The sequence below is a fragment of the Gallinula chloropus genome, assembly GCF_964237585.1.
Source record: "Gallinula chloropus genome assembly, chromosome: 2".
NCBI lineage: Eukaryota > Metazoa > Chordata > Aves > Gruiformes > Rallidae > Gallinula > Gallinula chloropus.
In genome coordinates this window covers 95,848,645-95,866,934 of record NC_140086.1, presented here as the reverse complement: position 1 = coordinate 95,866,934, position 18,290 = coordinate 95,848,645, and the positions used below count along the sequence as shown (strand labels likewise).

Genomic DNA, 18,290 nt, shown 5'->3' with positions numbered 1-18,290 from the left:
GCTTAATATCCTGTGCTTAATGATGTTAAATGAAAAATTTGATACAATTTACCCTGACTGCTGTATGAACAGCCTCCCAGTTCAGGGGGGAAAATGCCTCTGTCTTTTCCAGTTCAAGTTCCAAGTTACAATTTAGAAGATACAAAGTAACTCAGAAAAGCAAGATTGGGATTTGTGATAAGTACCTTAATCAGACTTGGAAAATAAAAAGAAAGGCAAACAAGCAAAGCGCAGCTAGTATAACCAGCCCGAGTCTGCTGAGCCCCAGGCCTTGATCCCAGAAGGCTGAGAGCTCCAGATTGCTGTTGCTGCCCAAAAATCACTGACAAGCAGCATCAGACCCTGCATGAGTGTAGGAATACTCGGTAGGAATACTTTCTTTCTGAGCATAGGAGCTGTTAGAGATGAGCATCGCTGAGCCTGCAGGCCAGTGCTCTCCCCACACACCAAAGCAGCTGCAGCACGTAGAGCTGCTCAGGCAATGTCTTGGGTTGTCTGCCATGGGGCCGGCAGCTTCCCAGACACTGGAGCATGCCAGTTTGAATCCCATCCTGCTCTCTGTGGCGTGGAGTCTGGGAACTGCTGTCACAGGTGATGGGCCAGGGAGAAAATGGGGAAATAGATCTGCAGTGTGTTTCTGAGAGATCCCTGGTGCGGTGTGCCCAGCGGGATGCCCAGTCAGTCTGAGTGCACGGAGAGGCGCATAGCTTCCTTTCCACAGCACTTGGGAGAAAGCCCTGTAGAAGGACTGATGCAGGAGAAACAGTTATTTCACCTAGAGCAAGCCTCAAGGCATAGAAATTAAGAGATTATGCAATGATCTTGATGCACCAGAGCAACCCAGAAGACTAGTAAAATGACTGTAGTTTCTCACTGGGGTTTTTAATAAGACTGAGATGAGGTGGTGCTGGCTCAGAGCTTTAAGCAGAGAGTACTTCATGGCTTTTCATGGAACAAACCTTTTAATCTGTCATTCTCTGTTTTTCTTGAACGATGGCATCCTTCTGTGTCTGTGGAGTGGAAGCGTTTCTTTACCTATTAACATGTTTCTAGGAAAACTTTAAATTTGTTTAACAGAACATGTCCTCTTGTTAGGTTTCCACAGATGATGGTATTGTAATGGTTCCTTTCTAAAGCACATTGATAACGCCAGTTAAAAATTTAAGCCCCCCCCCCCAAACCAAGCAAAAAACCCCCCATGCCTACCTCTTTGATAAATGCCCAGGTCAGTAGATTGAGGACAGGAGAAGAACATCTCAATCATATGGCAGTAGTCCAGTTTAGGCCATAAAGTCTATGCTTCAGACCACGAAGAGGCCATACCTTTCGGGTTTCGCACAGTAATTTCTGCAGTCAGCACATGCCTGAGCTGAAACATGTTTTTAGAAAGAGACATCCCCTCTTCCAGGAGCAGTTACCGCTGTATCGCATGTCAAGGTTGGAGTAAATCTCTTTTGTGTTTGGCTGACTTTCTGCCAGCGCTCCCAAATTATTTTCAGTGTTGCTCCTTTGCAGGCTGTAAAACCTGCTGTGCTTTTAAGTGTCTGCTGCAGGCCGCTGGGCTCGCTTTCTTTACTCCTAAATGTATGGCTTTCTACCCGACTAATAAAGCGCCGTCGTTTGTAAGTACGGGAAGTAAACTGCTGCCGTCAAAGAAGGATCTGCTGCAAGATTTTCACTACTCTTTTTCCCAGTTTTAGCTCTGAAAATATTTTAAAAATCTGTACTGGAGCTGACTTAAAACAGCATTTGTTTCCATACGGAACAGACTGAAGCCTAATTAGCAAACTGTTTAGAGGGACACGCAGAAAACATCACCAACACAAGTTTTTGTCTGCCCTCAACTGTCCCAGACATCCTGTGCTGAGCAATCTTCAGCTGGGCACCCAGCTTTTTTGGACTGTGCTTAACAGGGGTCCCTCCTCCCCGCCTGTGACTGTTGTGAAATCTCTGTCATCTATCATATATTTACGGTTGCTTTAGCGTCTTTAGCATTTGTAGTGTTGTGCTGTCCTTCTCTTGTGCCTTGCCTCCAGGCTTGGTGCTGGTGGTGATGCTGTGGATTGGCTCTCACAGCTGATGCAGAGGCCGCGGAGAAGAATCAGGAGAGGAACTAGGAATTTTTGTTCTTTAAACCTTCCTGTGTCGTATTGTCACAGCAACAGAGACTCTCCTCAGCAGCTTGAAGCTCCCAGGACAGTTGTTGAACTGTTGAAATATTCTTTGAGGGCGTTGAAAGGGGTATTTTTTCTCTTCAGCAATTGATTTTTGTATTCTGCTTAAAATGCTCTGTTACAGCATTTTAAATTATTTTCTGAGTTGGCATTAGAAAATTTTATGAGATCCCTGAGATTAAAAAACCCCCTGAGGCCAACCAAACAGCATAAACAGGCAACAAAACCCCCCCTTCTCAGGAGGGGAGACCTAAAAGATACCTGATTCTTGCCAGAGAGGAAGAAATGGCTATATACAGCTGTAAAGGGCTAAATGATCCTGGTTTTCCACTTCTCCACTTCCTTTTTTTCTGCTTGTTGTGCATCTATGAAGAGACCTGGTTAATTGTGGAAGATAAGCCCTTATTTTTCAGGGTAAGACGAGAGGAAGAGGCGGGTAACTGGCAGGAGGAAGCCGCTGCAGAGAGCGTGTGTTGGTTTGTGAGCAGCGAGGCCTACGCTGAGGCGTAACGACCCTTGGTGCGGGCCCTGCCTTTTACGAGAGGCTTTGTTGTAAAAGGCTCCCTCAATAAATGATTCACGAGGGCATTAAAAGATGAAGGAAATTGCTTATTGCATTGCAGAGCATCCAGCTCTGAAGTTTATGGGAATCGGAGGGCCCCAGGCCCTGGGCATTTCACAAACTTTTTTGTTACAGCTAATTATGCTGCCTTCAATTAAAAAAGTGACAGCCTTACAACCACAGGAGCATGGCAAAGTGATAGACTGGGCCTCTGGGGGGAAAGCTGCTTGTGTAGTTGTTTCTAGTTTACTCTCGGGCATAGTTCTTAAATCAAACACAAGAAAAGACTGAGGTGGTTGGCATATCTGTTTCATAATTGAAAAACAAGAGAGGTAACAGTCCGAGGAATAAAACGTTAATTCACCTGGAGTTTTAAAGTCTGTGGTTGCTCAGATGGGCAACCAGTGGATAGGATGTCTGAGGAAGGAGCGATAGATCTGGTGGGGGGGGGCAAAGATATTTTTGACTTCATGTTTGCAGTGGTGCCCACAACCCGGTATGGCCACTGCAGCTAGTGTGGTGCCTGCCACCTCTTGTGGCTCACAGCTTCTCAGGGTGCTTCCGCCCTGGAACGGAGTACAAGGTAGGAATGTTCCTGTCTGGTCATCCCACTTGCTCCTTTCCGGGCTAAAAGGAGCAAGCAGGATCTCATGCTCATGCCTTCAAGGCCTTCAGAGGATGCTTCCCAGAACATCTGGTATGTCTGAAAGAAGATATACAGAAACTTAGGTATAACTCAAGCAGAAAACCACATCAGGTCCTCTTCTTGTACACCTCCTGCAGCAGTTCCAAGAAAGAGCACACTCATTTGGCAATTCTACTGTGTTTTTCTCTTCTCAGCTGTGTAATAACAGGTCCTGGTTCCTTGCTCTTGGACTGCTTTTACTGAATTGAGCATAACTAGTTTTTGTAAGCAGGTGTGATTATGGTAATCTTGGTAAACCTTAATTTTTGTGACCCTCTTCCATCGAATACAATACTAGTTTGATGCTGAATGTTTCTGTGAATTTCCTAAGGTGTTTTTCACTTGTTTCACCTGTTTTCAAAGTGACTGTAAAATGCAGGTAGGGTTTCCTGCCTGTCATAGGAAGCTGGGCCCTGTAAGTCTTCCGTGTTCATCAGACACAGAGCATTGTGCTGGACAAAGTGTACATGGCCTTCTGGAAACATTCACTTGGCCTTCTAGATGTTTGAGTTGGTGATTCAATGTGGTGAAATTTCTTTTTCTTTTGAGGCATATTCCCTCAGATAAGAAATTTGCTTTATACCCACATGTATTCTGGAGATATTGCTGTCTTTTTCCCCTACTGTGATCTGGGCTTGATCATGTAAGGAAAAGAATGAGGCCTGGGGGAACAGAGGCACATTTTTTTATTTTCACTTTGAATCTTATTTTCTTTTTCCACAGGGTAGGTCTGTTTCTTTAACAACCTTCTACCGAACAGCAAGAAACATCATGAACATGTGCTTCACCAAGGAGCCTACAGTAACTGAAGTGGAGGTGAGGCCAACACAAGGGGTGATAAAAGCTTGTATTTCAGGGGATTGAGTGTGAGGGCTCAGTATAGTTGGCCTTCAGGTATTGCCATAAGCAATTTAAGGCTGGTTGGCGTGGGAGAAAAGTAAATGGTTGGATAGACATGGTACTGATTCTGCCCTTTAAAATTTTCTGATGCTTTTAGTAAAGGTGTTGATGAAATGAAGGAGAGAAAGAAGTCTTAATCTGTCATGTGCTAAAGGACAGGAGCCAAGAAGATCTGTCTTCTCAAATCATTGTTGCTTTTAAGTATTTATATTCTTATTTTCAAGCAGTGTTTTATGTTAAATTATGTTGAGGTCATGAAAGCCCTCTAAATTTCTGGGATTTGTATTTCAATGAGAGAGGTGCCTTGTTCAGTGAATTAAAAATGCATTACTGCTTTCTCTTCCTACAGCAAGAATACTGGCGGGTAGTGGAACAGAAAGATTGCCACGTAGCAGTGCATTGTGGAAAAGTGGATACCAACACCCACGGGAGCGGCTTTCCCGTGGGAAAATCTGAACCTTTTTCAAGGTAAGATCACCAGATCCAGCCCGCTCTGTCGCCTGGTGCCAGCTGCCCCATTGTGCTGAGGGGAGGTGGGAGTGTGAGGCTGGCAGGGCAGCTTGGCACTGGGGATGTTGGTGCCAGGAATGTACACTGACGTGTGTCTGCCCCTTTGTCACCCCTCGAACAGGCATGGGTGGAACCTCACAGTCCTTCCTAATAATACAGGATCCATCCTGCGACATCTTGGTGCTGTGCCTGGTAAGCAAGTCTCGTTTCTACGTTTCCAGCAGGTGTAAGTGTCCTCTGTGCATGGTGGTGTAATTAACAAAGTCTTCTCCCTCTTTTGGGCCCTTCTGTTCACCAGCTGACCAAGTAGACACGCAGTTGTATGTAGCAGGTGGCATTTAAAGGAATGAAGGCGGGTGTGCAGATAAAGAACTAATGATTAGTTGAGCCCATGTACCTGGGAGGAACCAGCTGTGCTTGCAGGGTCCCTTTCTGGTATTGCCAGCACAGCAGCGTTCCTGCTTTGTGTTAGGGAGATGGACAGAGCTGTGCAACTTCCTAGTCTGGAGTGCTGGACAGAGCAGCACATGAGTTTTCTAAATGATTTTTCACAGATAGAGGACAGGTATGGTTGGACTTGACCTTGTGATTCTGTGAGTGCTCCACCTGCATATGTGCCATCGCAATTTACTGCTGGAAACGTGAGCTGAACGCATAATTCAGTGTCCCGTGCAGGTGTTGAGCCTGAACAAACCAGTCAGGAAACAGGATGCCTGTTTACAAGTTGCATGTACAGAGTGAAGTAACCTCCTCTGATCAGTGGCTCACTGAGCTTGAGTTAGGGGCATTTGTAAATTCTAAAAACAAAAAAAATTTGCAGCTGTTAGAAAACAAGCATCTTCAAGGGCACTGTAATGGGCTGGTAGATATTTTGTTAGTGGAAAATGCTGAATTTGTTAAATTACTCTCTGTGAATTACTCTGGTAGGAAGGGTCAGCTTGTGGGTAGAACAAGATCCCCAACTGCAATGTCCTCTGGAACTGTCTTTTAATTAGAATTGCAGTTACTTCAAACTCATTTTCAATCTCTTTGTTTTTAGGAGTGACAATTCCTTGGCTAAATATTGGCATGGTCTTTTCTACCTCATGCTGGTCTCGAGACCAAAATCACCTTCCATACATTGACTACTTACACACTGGTGCTGATTGCATTTGGTGGGTATTCCCGCGTTTTGTTTGGTTCACCTTCTCCTCCGTGGCTGCCTGTAGTCTGGTGCTGACAGCAGCTGGTGTGTAGCACCTTCTGCATGAATGAGCCTCTCCTAGAAGGCTCAGTGTGTGTGATTACAGACTTAAGGGGAAAACGTAGTATAAACTCCAGTGATGAAACACCCTTCCCTGGATGAAGTCTTCCACTTCATCTTCTGTGTTGTATTCCGAGATATTTAGCAATGAACTGTTCCTGCTTGGCATAGGGTTTAATCTGTGGGAAGCTTTCATGACATGGAAGCTAAATGACAGCTCGTCAAGGTAGGCTTTCCTTAGGCTGGCAGACACACACGTGTCAGGCTAGCTCGGTATTGTCACTTGTAAAACGATTGACTCCGTGCTCTGACTAAATAGGCACTGCTTTCTTACTTTACACAAAATATCTGGAACTCTCTATGTGCCAGGTCCCTGGTATTTTCTCTCAAAATAATTTTTTCTCATTAGTTGTATGCTAATCATATTTAGTATGATTACACACATCATTCTAGTGTCTCTGGGTGGCCATCACCGGCGAGCTGTTAGCTACATTCTGTATTTTGGAGACACTTCATGCAAATGTACTTAAACACTCAGCTTACTAATGGTTTGGAACATGGTGAATCCTTCCTGAATCCAGTGAACACGTAGCACTACAGACGATGAGTTACACTGCAGTGGAAGTAAGAAGTACAGCAGCTGAAGGAGGGATTAGAGGAAGCAGGTGCTGCTGGCGTTGGTCTTCCTGCCTAGGAGGATCATTGGTGGGAGCAACGAATGATAAGCAATATAACTGTTTCTTGATCAGAGAAAATGCAATAAATAGACATGAAAAGTTGCTTAAATGGTGCCTACCCCTGCCTCCCCAGGTGAGAAGCTGGTTCACTTTCAGCACTTCCCCTTTTGACCATGAGCTAAGGAAGCATTTTGCTCCTTGTGTGAAGTGATAGGAGGCAGCCTGCAGGACTCCCCAATGCATCCAGGAATCCCCGTGGTGGCAGTGGCAGTGTGTACTTCAGTCCTTACCTTTACCTCCTGCATTTCTCAGCTGGTGCTGATGTCAGCAGGGCTGACCCAGCTGTCACTTGAAATGCTCGTGGCCTGGAAAAAAGGGTTTGAAATCCTGGAGGAAACCATTAGAGCAGGAGCTTCTCTCTCTAAATATTACAAGCTTGTGAAATGTGAGTGATCGTACCAAGGGGTAAAGTTAAACGCTGAGTTGCGCTGCAGACCTAGGAGCTTTCTGTCACGTTGTGTCATGGGCAGTTCATGCCTCTTCCCCCTCTTCTGTGAATCTAATCGTTCATAATAATATACTATCAGAACAAATTGCCAAGCAAGGTACATTGTCTTCAATCTTAGGTGAGTCTTTCTCTCTGTGACATTCATCTAGTCTTAAATGACAGTAAATTCCAAACAGAAGACATTCAGGAATGCCATAATTAAGTTGTGAGGCCACTCTTCTTACTATGCATGTCAAAACATAGGCCTTTTGGGACTGAACAGGCTTGAATGCAGCCAGCCAGAGTTTTAGGAAAGGCTTCTCTTTTTTTTGTTTTTTCCAAGCCAAGAAGAATAAGACCAAAGAAGGCATTTACTTTTTCTTGATGGGCTTATTATACGTCTAAGTACATAGCTTCAGATACGCTCATGATGGTTGCCTTGAAGAAACACAGCTAGTAAGCAGGAATAACTCCTAGGAAGGAAGAAGTGAAACTCCTTTGTCTGTAAAAGCTGTTCTTCGGCGAAGCTGCCAGGCTGGTTTCGGGCTATGATGCATTATTAGCTCATTACAATTTTTTAATATTGCAATAAAGTACTGAACTTTATTGAGGAAAAGATGAATTTAATAACTCTAGGTCTGGTGTAATATCTGGAGTAGCCCCGACAGCATCAAGTACAGTGGCTGTTTCAGCGATAACGAAGCAGCTGACTGGGCGCCAAAGCTCTGCTCTGGCTTGCCAAGTCCACCCAGCATCCAGAATTCTTCTCTTCCAAGGGCAGATCCCTGCGATGCTAAAACCAGTGGTGCTTCATTTACCTGCAGGTTGCTAGGTCACTGTCTAATCTCTCAGATTTACCTCCTGAAGAGGGAGCACAGGAGAACTCAATTTTCATGCAGGGCAGAGGTCGGTGACCTAAACTTTTTATTCAGGAAGAATCCTCAGTGCCCATTAAAAGCAGAAAATCTTGTGCTGCCCAAGACACTCCGAAGTCCGTGCTGGCTGCTCACTTCCCATCTTTATAGGTACATGAAAAATTGTGAGTGAAATTGCAGCATGTGCCTCAGTCCTGCCAGGAGTCATCTCTGCTGCCTCTCCTCTTCACACATCCTTCCTGCCCGTACTTTTTCCTGAGCCCATCCTGTCAGGGACGGGCTGCTTGAATCTTGCAGCTGTTTCTGCTGCGTTTCCTGGTTTGAAAAGGAAAGAGCTGGCTCTGCTGAGTTCTGAATTTGAATTTAAAACATTTTCATCACCACCATTTGAAGTCCATTGTTACAGTGTGACTCGAGCAATACTCTACACGTGTGCAGCCGTGCTGCAGCTGTTACTGTCAGCAGTGCAGGTACTGCAAAGTGTTTGGTACACGGCATGCATTTAAGATTTAAAATTGCTGCTGGGACTTGATCCTTCTCATGATGCTGTTCTTCCACTTCAACCCCTCTATAACCATGGGATTTCTTAGCAAAGTCCTATTCGTCGTCAGTGTGTATGTAAGGAGCCCGGCTACGTACACACCTGGGCAGCCAGCTCATTAGAGCCCTTCTTGTGGCTACTGTTAGCCGTGTGAGCCAGTGTCATCTCTTCTGCTGCTTGGCTCAAAGATCAAAAAAGGCAAATCAAAGGCATCATCAGTGCAGTGAGCGGTAACGAGATGTTCAGATCCTAGGAAGTGCAGCCTCCCACAGACTAATCAAGAGGGATAGCTCGGCGTGACACATACTAAGTTAATATTGGTGCATATTAGAAGCAAATACACCCTGACAAGGTCTGTAAGGCCAGGAGAATGCTTTATGAAATCGGTGGAGAGACCGGATGGATGACAAGGAAGCTGCACCCTTTCCTGAAAATCTTTCCAGATTCTTTCTCCTCTCTTCTTGCCAAGTTTGGAAAAACGTGTGTGTGTGTGTGTGTCTGGTGTGGGGACAGACGGGCTCCAGGTTGAAGTCTCATTGCTTAAAGTGAACGGAATAAGTCATGGTAAATCTGGAGTTGTTTTTTGTTTGCCTGTGCGTAGCAAATCAAAATAAAGCAGACAAAGCCCAGCATGGCAGCAGCTCAGGCAGGTTTGTGAATCCCAGGATTTGCGCTGTGTTTCCCACCGAGCTGCGGCTGCTTGGTTTGCAGTCGTCGGGCAGCAACCACCAGATGCTGGGAACAGGTATCTCCTGGGTGGACATAAAGCATTCTGGCAGGGTGCAAGCAAGAGTAGCGACTAATTGCCACGGTATCACCTCCCTGCATCCAGCAAAATAGCAGTTCTGGGAACGTGTGAAGCTGAGACGTGAGACTCCTGCGTCACTTCTTGTCACTTCTGCATAGGGAGCACTGCTGGCAGTGAACACTAGGGAGACAGCTGCTTCCTTGGCTTCTAAAGGAGAGGAGGATGTGCCGTCCAGCAGAGTTTTAAGTCTCTCTTGCTACTTTGGCTGCTCTTAATCAGGTCATTCTTAGACTGCAAGGGGGAGGAGGGATTTGGAATTTCTTTAGTAAGGAAGGCAGAAGGTCTTAGGTTATTTTGTGTACTTAAGAGTAAAGTTGATTTGTGGTTTCTTGATTGTTACGAACCGGAAACTTTTACATGAAAATATTTCTTTGGTTGAGGCACAGGTAGTAAATGCAGCCACTTATGGTAAAGGTACAAGAACATACATTGGTTCTTATGAGATGCAACCCTCTGGCCCTAACTGTCTGGTTTGGTGCTGCCAAATGATCATTCTGTTGCCGATTTCTGTCCTCTGCTTTGACAGAGCTCTGGAGTTTTCACATTTCTCTTCTGGGGAGTTTGTGTCCTTTGGCATCCAGCGAGCGCCGCCAGACTGAGTCTAAATAAACAGCTTCCTGTGACTCCTCAGTGTTTTACTGAAAAGAATGGCGTAGAAAGCCCGTGTTTGATTTCTTTCTTTTAATCCATGTCCTGCTCTGAATTGCCTGTTACTGTGTAGCTGTGGACCATTATTTACTCCACAGTAAATCTTTCTTTTTCCCTCTGACAAAACACCAGGTATTGCATTCCTGCTGCGGAGGAGAACAAACTTGATGATGTGGTACATACCCTGCTGCAAGCCAATGGCACTCCAGGGCTGGAAATGCTTGAAAGTAACGTAATGGTAGGTTAGCACCGGGAGAGGTGTTCCCATTTGAGAACCCAAGGCTCATCAGAGGGCTGGGCAGTTGGGTATTTATTTTGGTTTTGCCTTAACACTGCAGTGATGCAGAGGCCGCTGCTAAAATCTGGCTGCTTTCTGCTTGTGGAATTTACCCATATGGCATTTTTCTAAAAAGGCTCAAGTGATAACATGCTGAAATAAACCCAGTGCAATAAATGCACATTCCTAATGCTGTCTGTAATGCTTTTCACCTCACAAAGGGAGTGTTTCATAATGAATTAATCTGCCGTGACTGACGTTTTATGATGCCAGCATGGATATGAGAAGCCTAGTACAGCGAAGGATTTCAAAGTCTTTTTGGCTCCCTCATTGATTCGCTGGATAACAATTTCCATTTAGTGCATTGAAGTGTAAACCTGGGAGCCCCCAGCTAAAACATCTCCCTCAGCTACCCACGCTGTACATCTCTAATGGAAGTGTGGGTAGGAAGGTGGATTCAATGTCAGGCCTGCCTGGAAAAGATCTAGGTGCAAACCCAAAGGGCCGGCGTTCCTTTCTGTGGTGGCAGGGAGCATTGCTCTGAGGGTTTGTGTCTGAGGTCGTTTGGCAAGTGAAAGTTTAAACTGCTGGGTTCAAAATAGCCACTTGTGAAATTCGCCCTCCAAGCCCTGAGCAGAAGCAGGGAGAGAGAGAACGCCAGCAGAGATGAGCTGTAGCGGGGCGAGTAGCAGCGTCGTGGCAACGAAGGACATCTGATGGCAAAGTTCTGATTGATTTGTTTTTCTGTTTGTTTTGCTTTCCTGTCTTTCTAGATCTCCCCAGAAATCTTGTGTAAGGAGGGGATCAGGGTGCACCGTACTGTACAGCAGAGCGGGCAGTTTGTTGTCTGTTTTCCTGGATCCTTTGTGTCTAAAGTGTGTTGTGGCTACAGTGTTTCTGAAACAGTGCACTTTGCTACCACCCAGTGGACAAGCATGGGCTTTAAAACAGCCAAGGTAAGTTGAGAAAAGGGAGGTAAAATGGATTCGCAGCCCTGCCGTCTATAACACCACAGCAAACCAGACATTCCGGGACTGGTAGTACTGGGAGACCAGTGCAACTGCGTCCGTCTTTGTGGACTGTTTAATGAAAGAAAGGAAACGGTTCTGCAAGGCGTAGGCCGGTCTGGTGTTCTCAGAAAAGCAGCTGAGGTAATAATTGATGGCTAAAAAACTTCTGTGTATTAAAAACATTCAGAAGATTGTTACTATGCCTGCAGACCACTTTGCAAGGAAGCTTTTCAAAAATCCCTTCAGAGCCGGTGACACTATATTGTATTATGCTTACTAATTTCTTTTTTTAAAGTGATGTTTTCTAGAACCATTAGAATCTCAGGTGCAAATATCTGAATAACTGTGCTTGTTAGCTCCTACCACAGGCAGAGCCGGTTAATGCTCCCAGCTGCACTGCTTGTCTTGCTCTGCCCCTTCATTCAGGAAAAGCTGTTGATCAGGGCAATTTCAATTTTAAATGACTTGAAATTCCTTCGGTTCACTGACCAGCCCCTCTGGTACTAAGCTGTAAATAAACTTCCTTCCCCTTCCCTTTTCACACAATGGAGGCAGGTTGTCTGCAGAAACAGATGGGTTAATTGCCCAATCCTCACTATTTTGGCTAGTTTTCTGTTCTGGGACAAAGAATATATGTTGCCAATTGTGTTCCCAACCTGCTGAAATGGACTGTCAGTTACAGATGCTATTTTGGTAGTGTTTTATAGCTAAGCCACTAGTGAATTATCATTTACAGCTTCAACCAAGTGGTTAGTAATCAAATGTAACATGTCCACAGTTAGGTTTTGGTTCTTTAGGGTTAACGGAATTCTTCCAGCCTGGTTATACTAACTGTATATTAACTTAGTTTGAAATAAAAGGTTATTTTATTACAGATTTATTTGGGGGGAAGGTGGGGATTGTACATGTGTGTAGGTGAGGAATGAGAATCCTGAGCTAACCTGTTCTGTCTGAAGGTACACAGTGACATTAACTCCGTACGCTGTATTTATTGCTCTGCTGAACACTTGTTTGATATTGTGAAAACGCCACTCCTGTAAGAGACAGAAATCACTATGCAGCAATTAAAAAAGCTCTTCTTGGTGCCTCAAATTCTGAAGAACAGTTTCTTTTGGTTAATTTTCAAGAGCTTTGCACTGGGTAAATATAAGCTGACTGAAAAGCCAGCAGATTCCAGTCAGAGATTGGAACTGAAGTCACAGCTCTCTCAAACTTTACAGGAACCACAGATACGTGTTAATATCAAATTACCTGTGGAAACACCTATGGCATTGTTCTTTGGGTTTGGTTTGGGTTTTATTTCCACCCTCTCCTGTCCTCAAACTATCCTGTGTTCTTAACTCTCTTACATTTTGGAAATTCTCCCTTGCTCCCTTCGCTTTGACAAGGCATGTTGCCGTTTTCCAAGGCCGGCCCCGGGACGGTGCTTTTCAGAGGTCGTGAGAGGTTGTGTGTAACGAGTGAGATTCCCCTCTCCGACTGTTAACGGGCTCTCTGACAAACAGCTGTCCTCCTGTCTGTCTGCTCTCCACAGCACGACTGAGGGTTTTCAGCTGTTTGATGCATTAACTTTGTTTCCCTTCTGTGATACTGTGACCTGATTATTTTTTTTTTATATAGTGACTCTCTTTATATTACTAAATGATGTTGTTTCTGTATTGAATGGCTGCTCAATCTCCTTTAATATATGGAAAAATGAAATTCTGCATCTGAACTGGCGTTGATTTCAGTTTATAAGGAGTTGGGATCCCTGTTGGAATACAAGAGTTTGTGTAAAGGGACAGGCAGGCTTCACCTCAACTGTGCGTGGAAGTAGGTTGCTGGCTTTTACTTGTTACAGCCCTTGAAATTTCCAACAAAGGATGAGGAGAAGGTTTACAAGCCTGGTGGAAGAATTAGTGTTTGGAATGGCAAAGGATGACTCTAGACCCTCGAATAAGGCATCGGGCAAACTCAGTGAAAACTCACCTAGAAAGCAGAAAACCAGAGGTTGGGCTGGCTGAACATGCTATGGTCTAGAGGTTGGGAAATAAGGAATGTCTAGGTTTAATGCAGGGCCTGCCACAGACTTGGTGGACAGAAGAGACTTGGCTGGTACTGTAATATAAGAGGAAGTAGTACACAGGGAAGCTGGAGCTAGTCATCCAGCTGGAGCAGCACTGCTGCAAGCACAAGAGAGCTTACAGCCACATAAGTCACATTCAACTCTGTCACCAGTGACAGCATCCCTATGTCGGCATCTTCCCACCCTAAATAGGAAAAGCATGGGATTGACACTGTGCTCCAGACTGTCCAGCCAGGGTGCTGGCAGGGTCTTTATATGTATCCCCCAAGCTTTAGCTGGGTGGGGAATGTGCCTTTAAAACATCACGCCGTTCCTATGGCAGAGCTGACCACATTGCTTTCGGCTGAAACCAGATGGGAAGAGGTGCTCCAGAAGTGCATCTGGTGTGCTTCAGATGTGGGTGGTGACCTGGCCACAGGACCAGGCTAGTGTGCTCCCAAGTAAGGCCACTGGCGTTACACATGGTGTCCTGTGGATGTTTGGGTCATCGGCTGTGTCGCGCTTCCCGCTGTGCCCTCCTGGGAGGTGTGTAGGCATAGCCTGTGTCCTACCACAGGAGACAGAGAAGTGGTGAGGACAGGACATACGATGGTAACGGGAAATGCTGGTGTCCTCCCCCTTGCCTAGGAATAGTGACTGTGTTGGAGTGCAGTGCCAGAGCTGAAATGGCTTCAGGGAGCAGCTAATGGGGAAATCCACAGGAGAAGAAACCGTCGTCTCAGCCAGGGTGTTGCCCAGTTCAGAACATGGCTATCAAATAGCCGCGCTGCGATGGTGAGCAGAGATTAAGAGCCTTGAAAGAGCAGTAAAACGCAAAATGCCCACTACTGTGGTGTTTCATTTCAAAAGGCAGCCTCACCAAGGAAGCTTGTTAAATTGAGAATGCAGAAGAAAGGGTTCTGTGCTTGCATGTGGCATGGGAAGCGTTTAAAGATGCCGTGTCAGAGGCTCACAACACATGCACATTGCCTAGCAAAAGAATTTCAGAGGGCAAAGCTCCCCCTTAGACTTGGCCTGGCTGAACACTGGGAGAAGGGAGTCTGTTTGAAATGAGCCCAAAAAAATCCCATTTGTGTCCAGAAGCTGAAAATGCCAATAAACCCACGGGTCTAGCAAGAGGCAGGGGAATACATACGCAGACCAGAAAGAAGTTTCTGAAGAACATCTTGCTAAAGGCCGAAATTAAAAAGGAATGTAGGAAAGAGTAAGACTTGGGCAATCAACATGGCTTTTGCAGTGAGGTCATGGCCCTGGGCCTCAAAACTTTTGGAAGGTCGTATGGCCAGTGTTCCTGTTGACACAGTCTGTGAGCGTTTCTGGAAGACTTTTCATGAGGTTCCTCAGCCAAAGGCTCTTAAAGAAATTAATCTGCTGAGGGATGAGGGGGAGTGATGGGGCACCAAAACCATAACTGATTGAAGGAGAAGCAGAGCGTGGGAACAAACGGTCAGTTTTTATCACGGAGGGAGGTCTCTTTCTGCGTTTCTCAGGAACTTGTACCAAGACCAGTACAGTTCAACATATCTGTAAATAGCCTACAAGGGGAACGAATAGCAAAACTAATCCTTTATGCTGAGGAAAGTAATGGTTATAAGAGCAAAAATTAAAGCTACGAGGTGTTACAGAAAGATTTCATTGTCAGAGAGATGAGGGGTTAATACATTTTAGATGACTCGGCAGTAAAAATACAGTCCTCATTTGACAGACACAAGGATGGGCTCTGAACGAGCCCTTGCTGCTGGGAAAACTGGCCGTTGGATTTGTGTGGAGCTGCCAGCCAAGAGCTCTGGAGAGGCTTAAAATAATCATGAATGTTGGGGCTTGGAAGTGGAGAACAGAGAACAAAGCAGAAAACTTTCCGTGGTGCTGGGTAGGCTCTTGGTATGGCTGTAGCTTGAGTTCCCTGTGGAATACCGATTCCCTGACTGCAAAAGCAATATGGAGGAAAGCACAGCAGAGGTTGGCATGAATTAGCCTCTGTGTTAAATGTAAGAGGGGTGCTCAGCCTGGAAGACCAATGACCGAGACACGCGTACGACAGAAGGATTGTGTCACAAGTGGCAGGGTGACGGTAATTATAATGTGGATGCTTGTGTCTCTCAGAACACTGAAGAGCCTGTCATTACAAGAAGCGATTAGGCAGCAGGTCAAAGGCAAACAAAGGTCAGTTTTAAAACACTTATCCGTGTATTTCAGCGCTGTTGGGAAGAGAAAAGCAAACATGGGCTCAGAGACCAGGATAAACACCCGGATCCGGAGAGTTGTGCTGAAAGCCGCACAGACCCGTCCTGGGCTCAGGAGGTCCCTGAGCTGCCAGCCCCCCAGGAGCGCACCCCCCTTCTTTCTGTAGTCACCCACCTTGGCCATTGATCTCGTCCGTGCCCGATGTCTCTGTGGGCTTTAGATCAGGCTTGGAGTGGCTCGGACAATGTGCAAAGCAAACCCAACGTCCCACAGCACTTCCTGTTCCGCTCCTAAAATGTCCAGGCAGGCTCCAGCAGAACCTGCCAGAGAACACCTTTCTTGCCTCTGACCCTCTTGAAAGTTGTTTGGTCAGCAAAGGTTACTAACCCATTTGATGATTGATAGATAGAGAGAGGTAGATAGATGACAGATAGATAATTAGTTATCACATCAATGGGTGCCATTAAAAATCAGGAATTTTCTAAGATATAGTGGTTGTGACAACAGAAATGCCAACAACATGTAATTAGGGTGATGAAATAGGGCAGGAAGAAATTAAAGACAAATTTTTGGTTTTGTTTGTGCTGAGTAGGTATTTGGTGGGTTTAACTCTTAACCAAAATCCACCTTCACATTATGCCCCAGTGCTGGTGTCATTTGAAAGCTCTGACTCTGTATAAACCAAAACATACCTCTTTGATACTTGGGAAGCTCTAGAGGTTCCCAGCTGCACAGTGCATTGGGAAATTTGCCTATGTAGGAGTTTTTGAAAGGGTTTAAGCCACCAAAGCCAGTCGGTTGGTAGTGATGGGAATGACAGGTGTTGCTTCCAAAGGGAAGAACCGGTAACAGGCAGAACTGAGCCCCCCTCCTTTGCCTATCTCTGTCCCCAGACATCTGCCTGTTCTGCTAGTTGTTGTCTTTTTGATGTTTTAAAAGATGGAAAATCCCGTCAGCCCTGGGCTTCAGGCAGGTCAGAAGATGAGGTCTTACCGGGTGGCTGGGAGTGCCAGTGTTGTATTGCTGAGCTGAAGTGGTTGGGTTACCCTGCTTGGCCTCCACAGTTTTAGGAAGGGAATTGTGAAGTGTTTGCTGGCTGCTTCTCTTCAGTGAAGTGCACACTAATCCATGCCCAGGCAGCCTTCACTTCAGTTTTCCTATTTTCTTGACACCTCAACATCTTTTCATTGACATCGTTCTCTTGGCAGTGTCTTTTCCACCGACGAAGTTTTAATTTTCTTATTTGTAAAAGGTATACCTCAAATGTGGTGACACTGGAGTTACCTGCATTGCACTTCACTCTCTCTATATTAAGCTGTGGTTGGACTTGATGATCCAAAGGGTCTCTTCCAACCCAGGTGATTCTATGATTCTATATGCAGGCTTCCCCTATCTAGGCTGAGAGAGTTGGGGTTGTTCAGCCTGGAGAAGGCTCCCAGAGGACCTTATAGTAGCCTGTCAGTACATGAAAGGGGCCTGTAGGAAAGCTGAGGAAGAACTGTTCATGAGGACATGTAGCAATAGGATGAGGGTAATGGTTTTAAACTAGAAAAGGGGAGATTTGGGTTGGATATTAGGAACAAGTTCTTCAATATGAAGGTGGTGGATCACTGGAACAGGCTGCCCAGAGAGGTAGTAGAGGCCCCATCTCTGGAGATACTCAAGGTCAGGTTTGGTGGGGCTGAGTGATCTGATGATCTGCTTACTGCAGGGGGTTGGAGTAGGTGGCCTTTAAAGGTCCCTTCTGACCTAACGCGTTCTGTGACTCTGTGAATGTCACAGTGAAGCGGTGAAGAAAAGGTGGCCTCGCGGTTCGGGTTCTCAGCGCACGCGCCGTCCTGCGTTGCTGCTGTTTGCTCTCTATTGGTGACTCTGAAGGAGAACAAGAGGTGAGATGCAGCGGGCAGCAGGGAAAGCAGGTGGCTGTCACTGAGTGCTTGGTTCATCAGTTCACCTACAGCTCGTGTGGAAAATCTTCTTCCACAGCCCTTTCAGCGGGAGGACCCAGTTCAGCGCCACGCTGGGACACCCGGCTTCCCGCTGAAAGGACCCAGCCCTTACAGTCGGCGATTATTTCCATGGGAAGCCACGTGCTGGGTCTAAGTTAGGGACAGAAATGCTTTCTTCAGTTTGGGCTATCGAAAGCTTCTCCTTTCAGTTGTGTTAAAAGGCTGCTTTTGGCTATGTGGAATTCCTTCTAGGTAACTGTTTTTAAACTTGCTTAAGAGCTAATTTGGCAATTTCTGTCCCAGGAAATGAAGAGGCGACGTATAGCCAAACCATTTTCAATGGAGAAGTTGCTTTATCAGATTGCAACAGCAGAAGCAAAGAAGGAAAACGGACCGACTCTGAGTACGATATCATCACTTCTTGGAGAGCTCAGGTAACGAACTGGGGGGGCTGCTGTACCTGTTTTGTTTTCGTTGACAGACTGCAGAGGTGGATGACGTAAGTAACCATCTCAGACACGTCTTGCACCTACTTAACCCGGCAAAAGCCCAGCAAACGTACTTGAAGACAGCCACACGTGGAAGAAGCAGTTTCCTTGGCTGTGTCTATATGTGAGCGTGCCCGTGGTTAGGATGTCTTACTCTGAGAATTCCCTACTTCGGGCACCTCCACAGAATTAAGACTACAGTTTGCC

At 45.8% G+C, this 18,290-nt stretch overlaps 1 protein-coding gene across 1 annotated transcript in view; it reads left to right on the top strand.

The window, feature by feature from the left end:
• Positions 1-18,290, top strand: part of JARID2 (jumonji and AT-rich interaction domain containing 2) — a 225,841-nt gene that overhangs the window by 200,437 nt on the left and 7,114 nt on the right. The window contains exons 9-15 of the mRNA XM_084279710.1: positions 4,145-4,237; positions 4,671-4,789; positions 4,953-5,023; positions 5,871-5,985; positions 10,243-10,348; positions 11,161-11,343; positions 17,899-18,029. Coding sequence (XP_084135836.1) covers positions 4,145-4,237; positions 4,671-4,789; positions 4,953-5,023; positions 5,871-5,985; positions 10,243-10,348; positions 11,161-11,343; positions 17,899-18,029 — 818 coding nt within the window. The remainder of the gene's footprint in view (positions 1-4,144; positions 4,238-4,670; positions 4,790-4,952; positions 5,024-5,870; positions 5,986-10,242; positions 10,349-11,160; positions 11,344-17,898; positions 18,030-18,290) is intronic.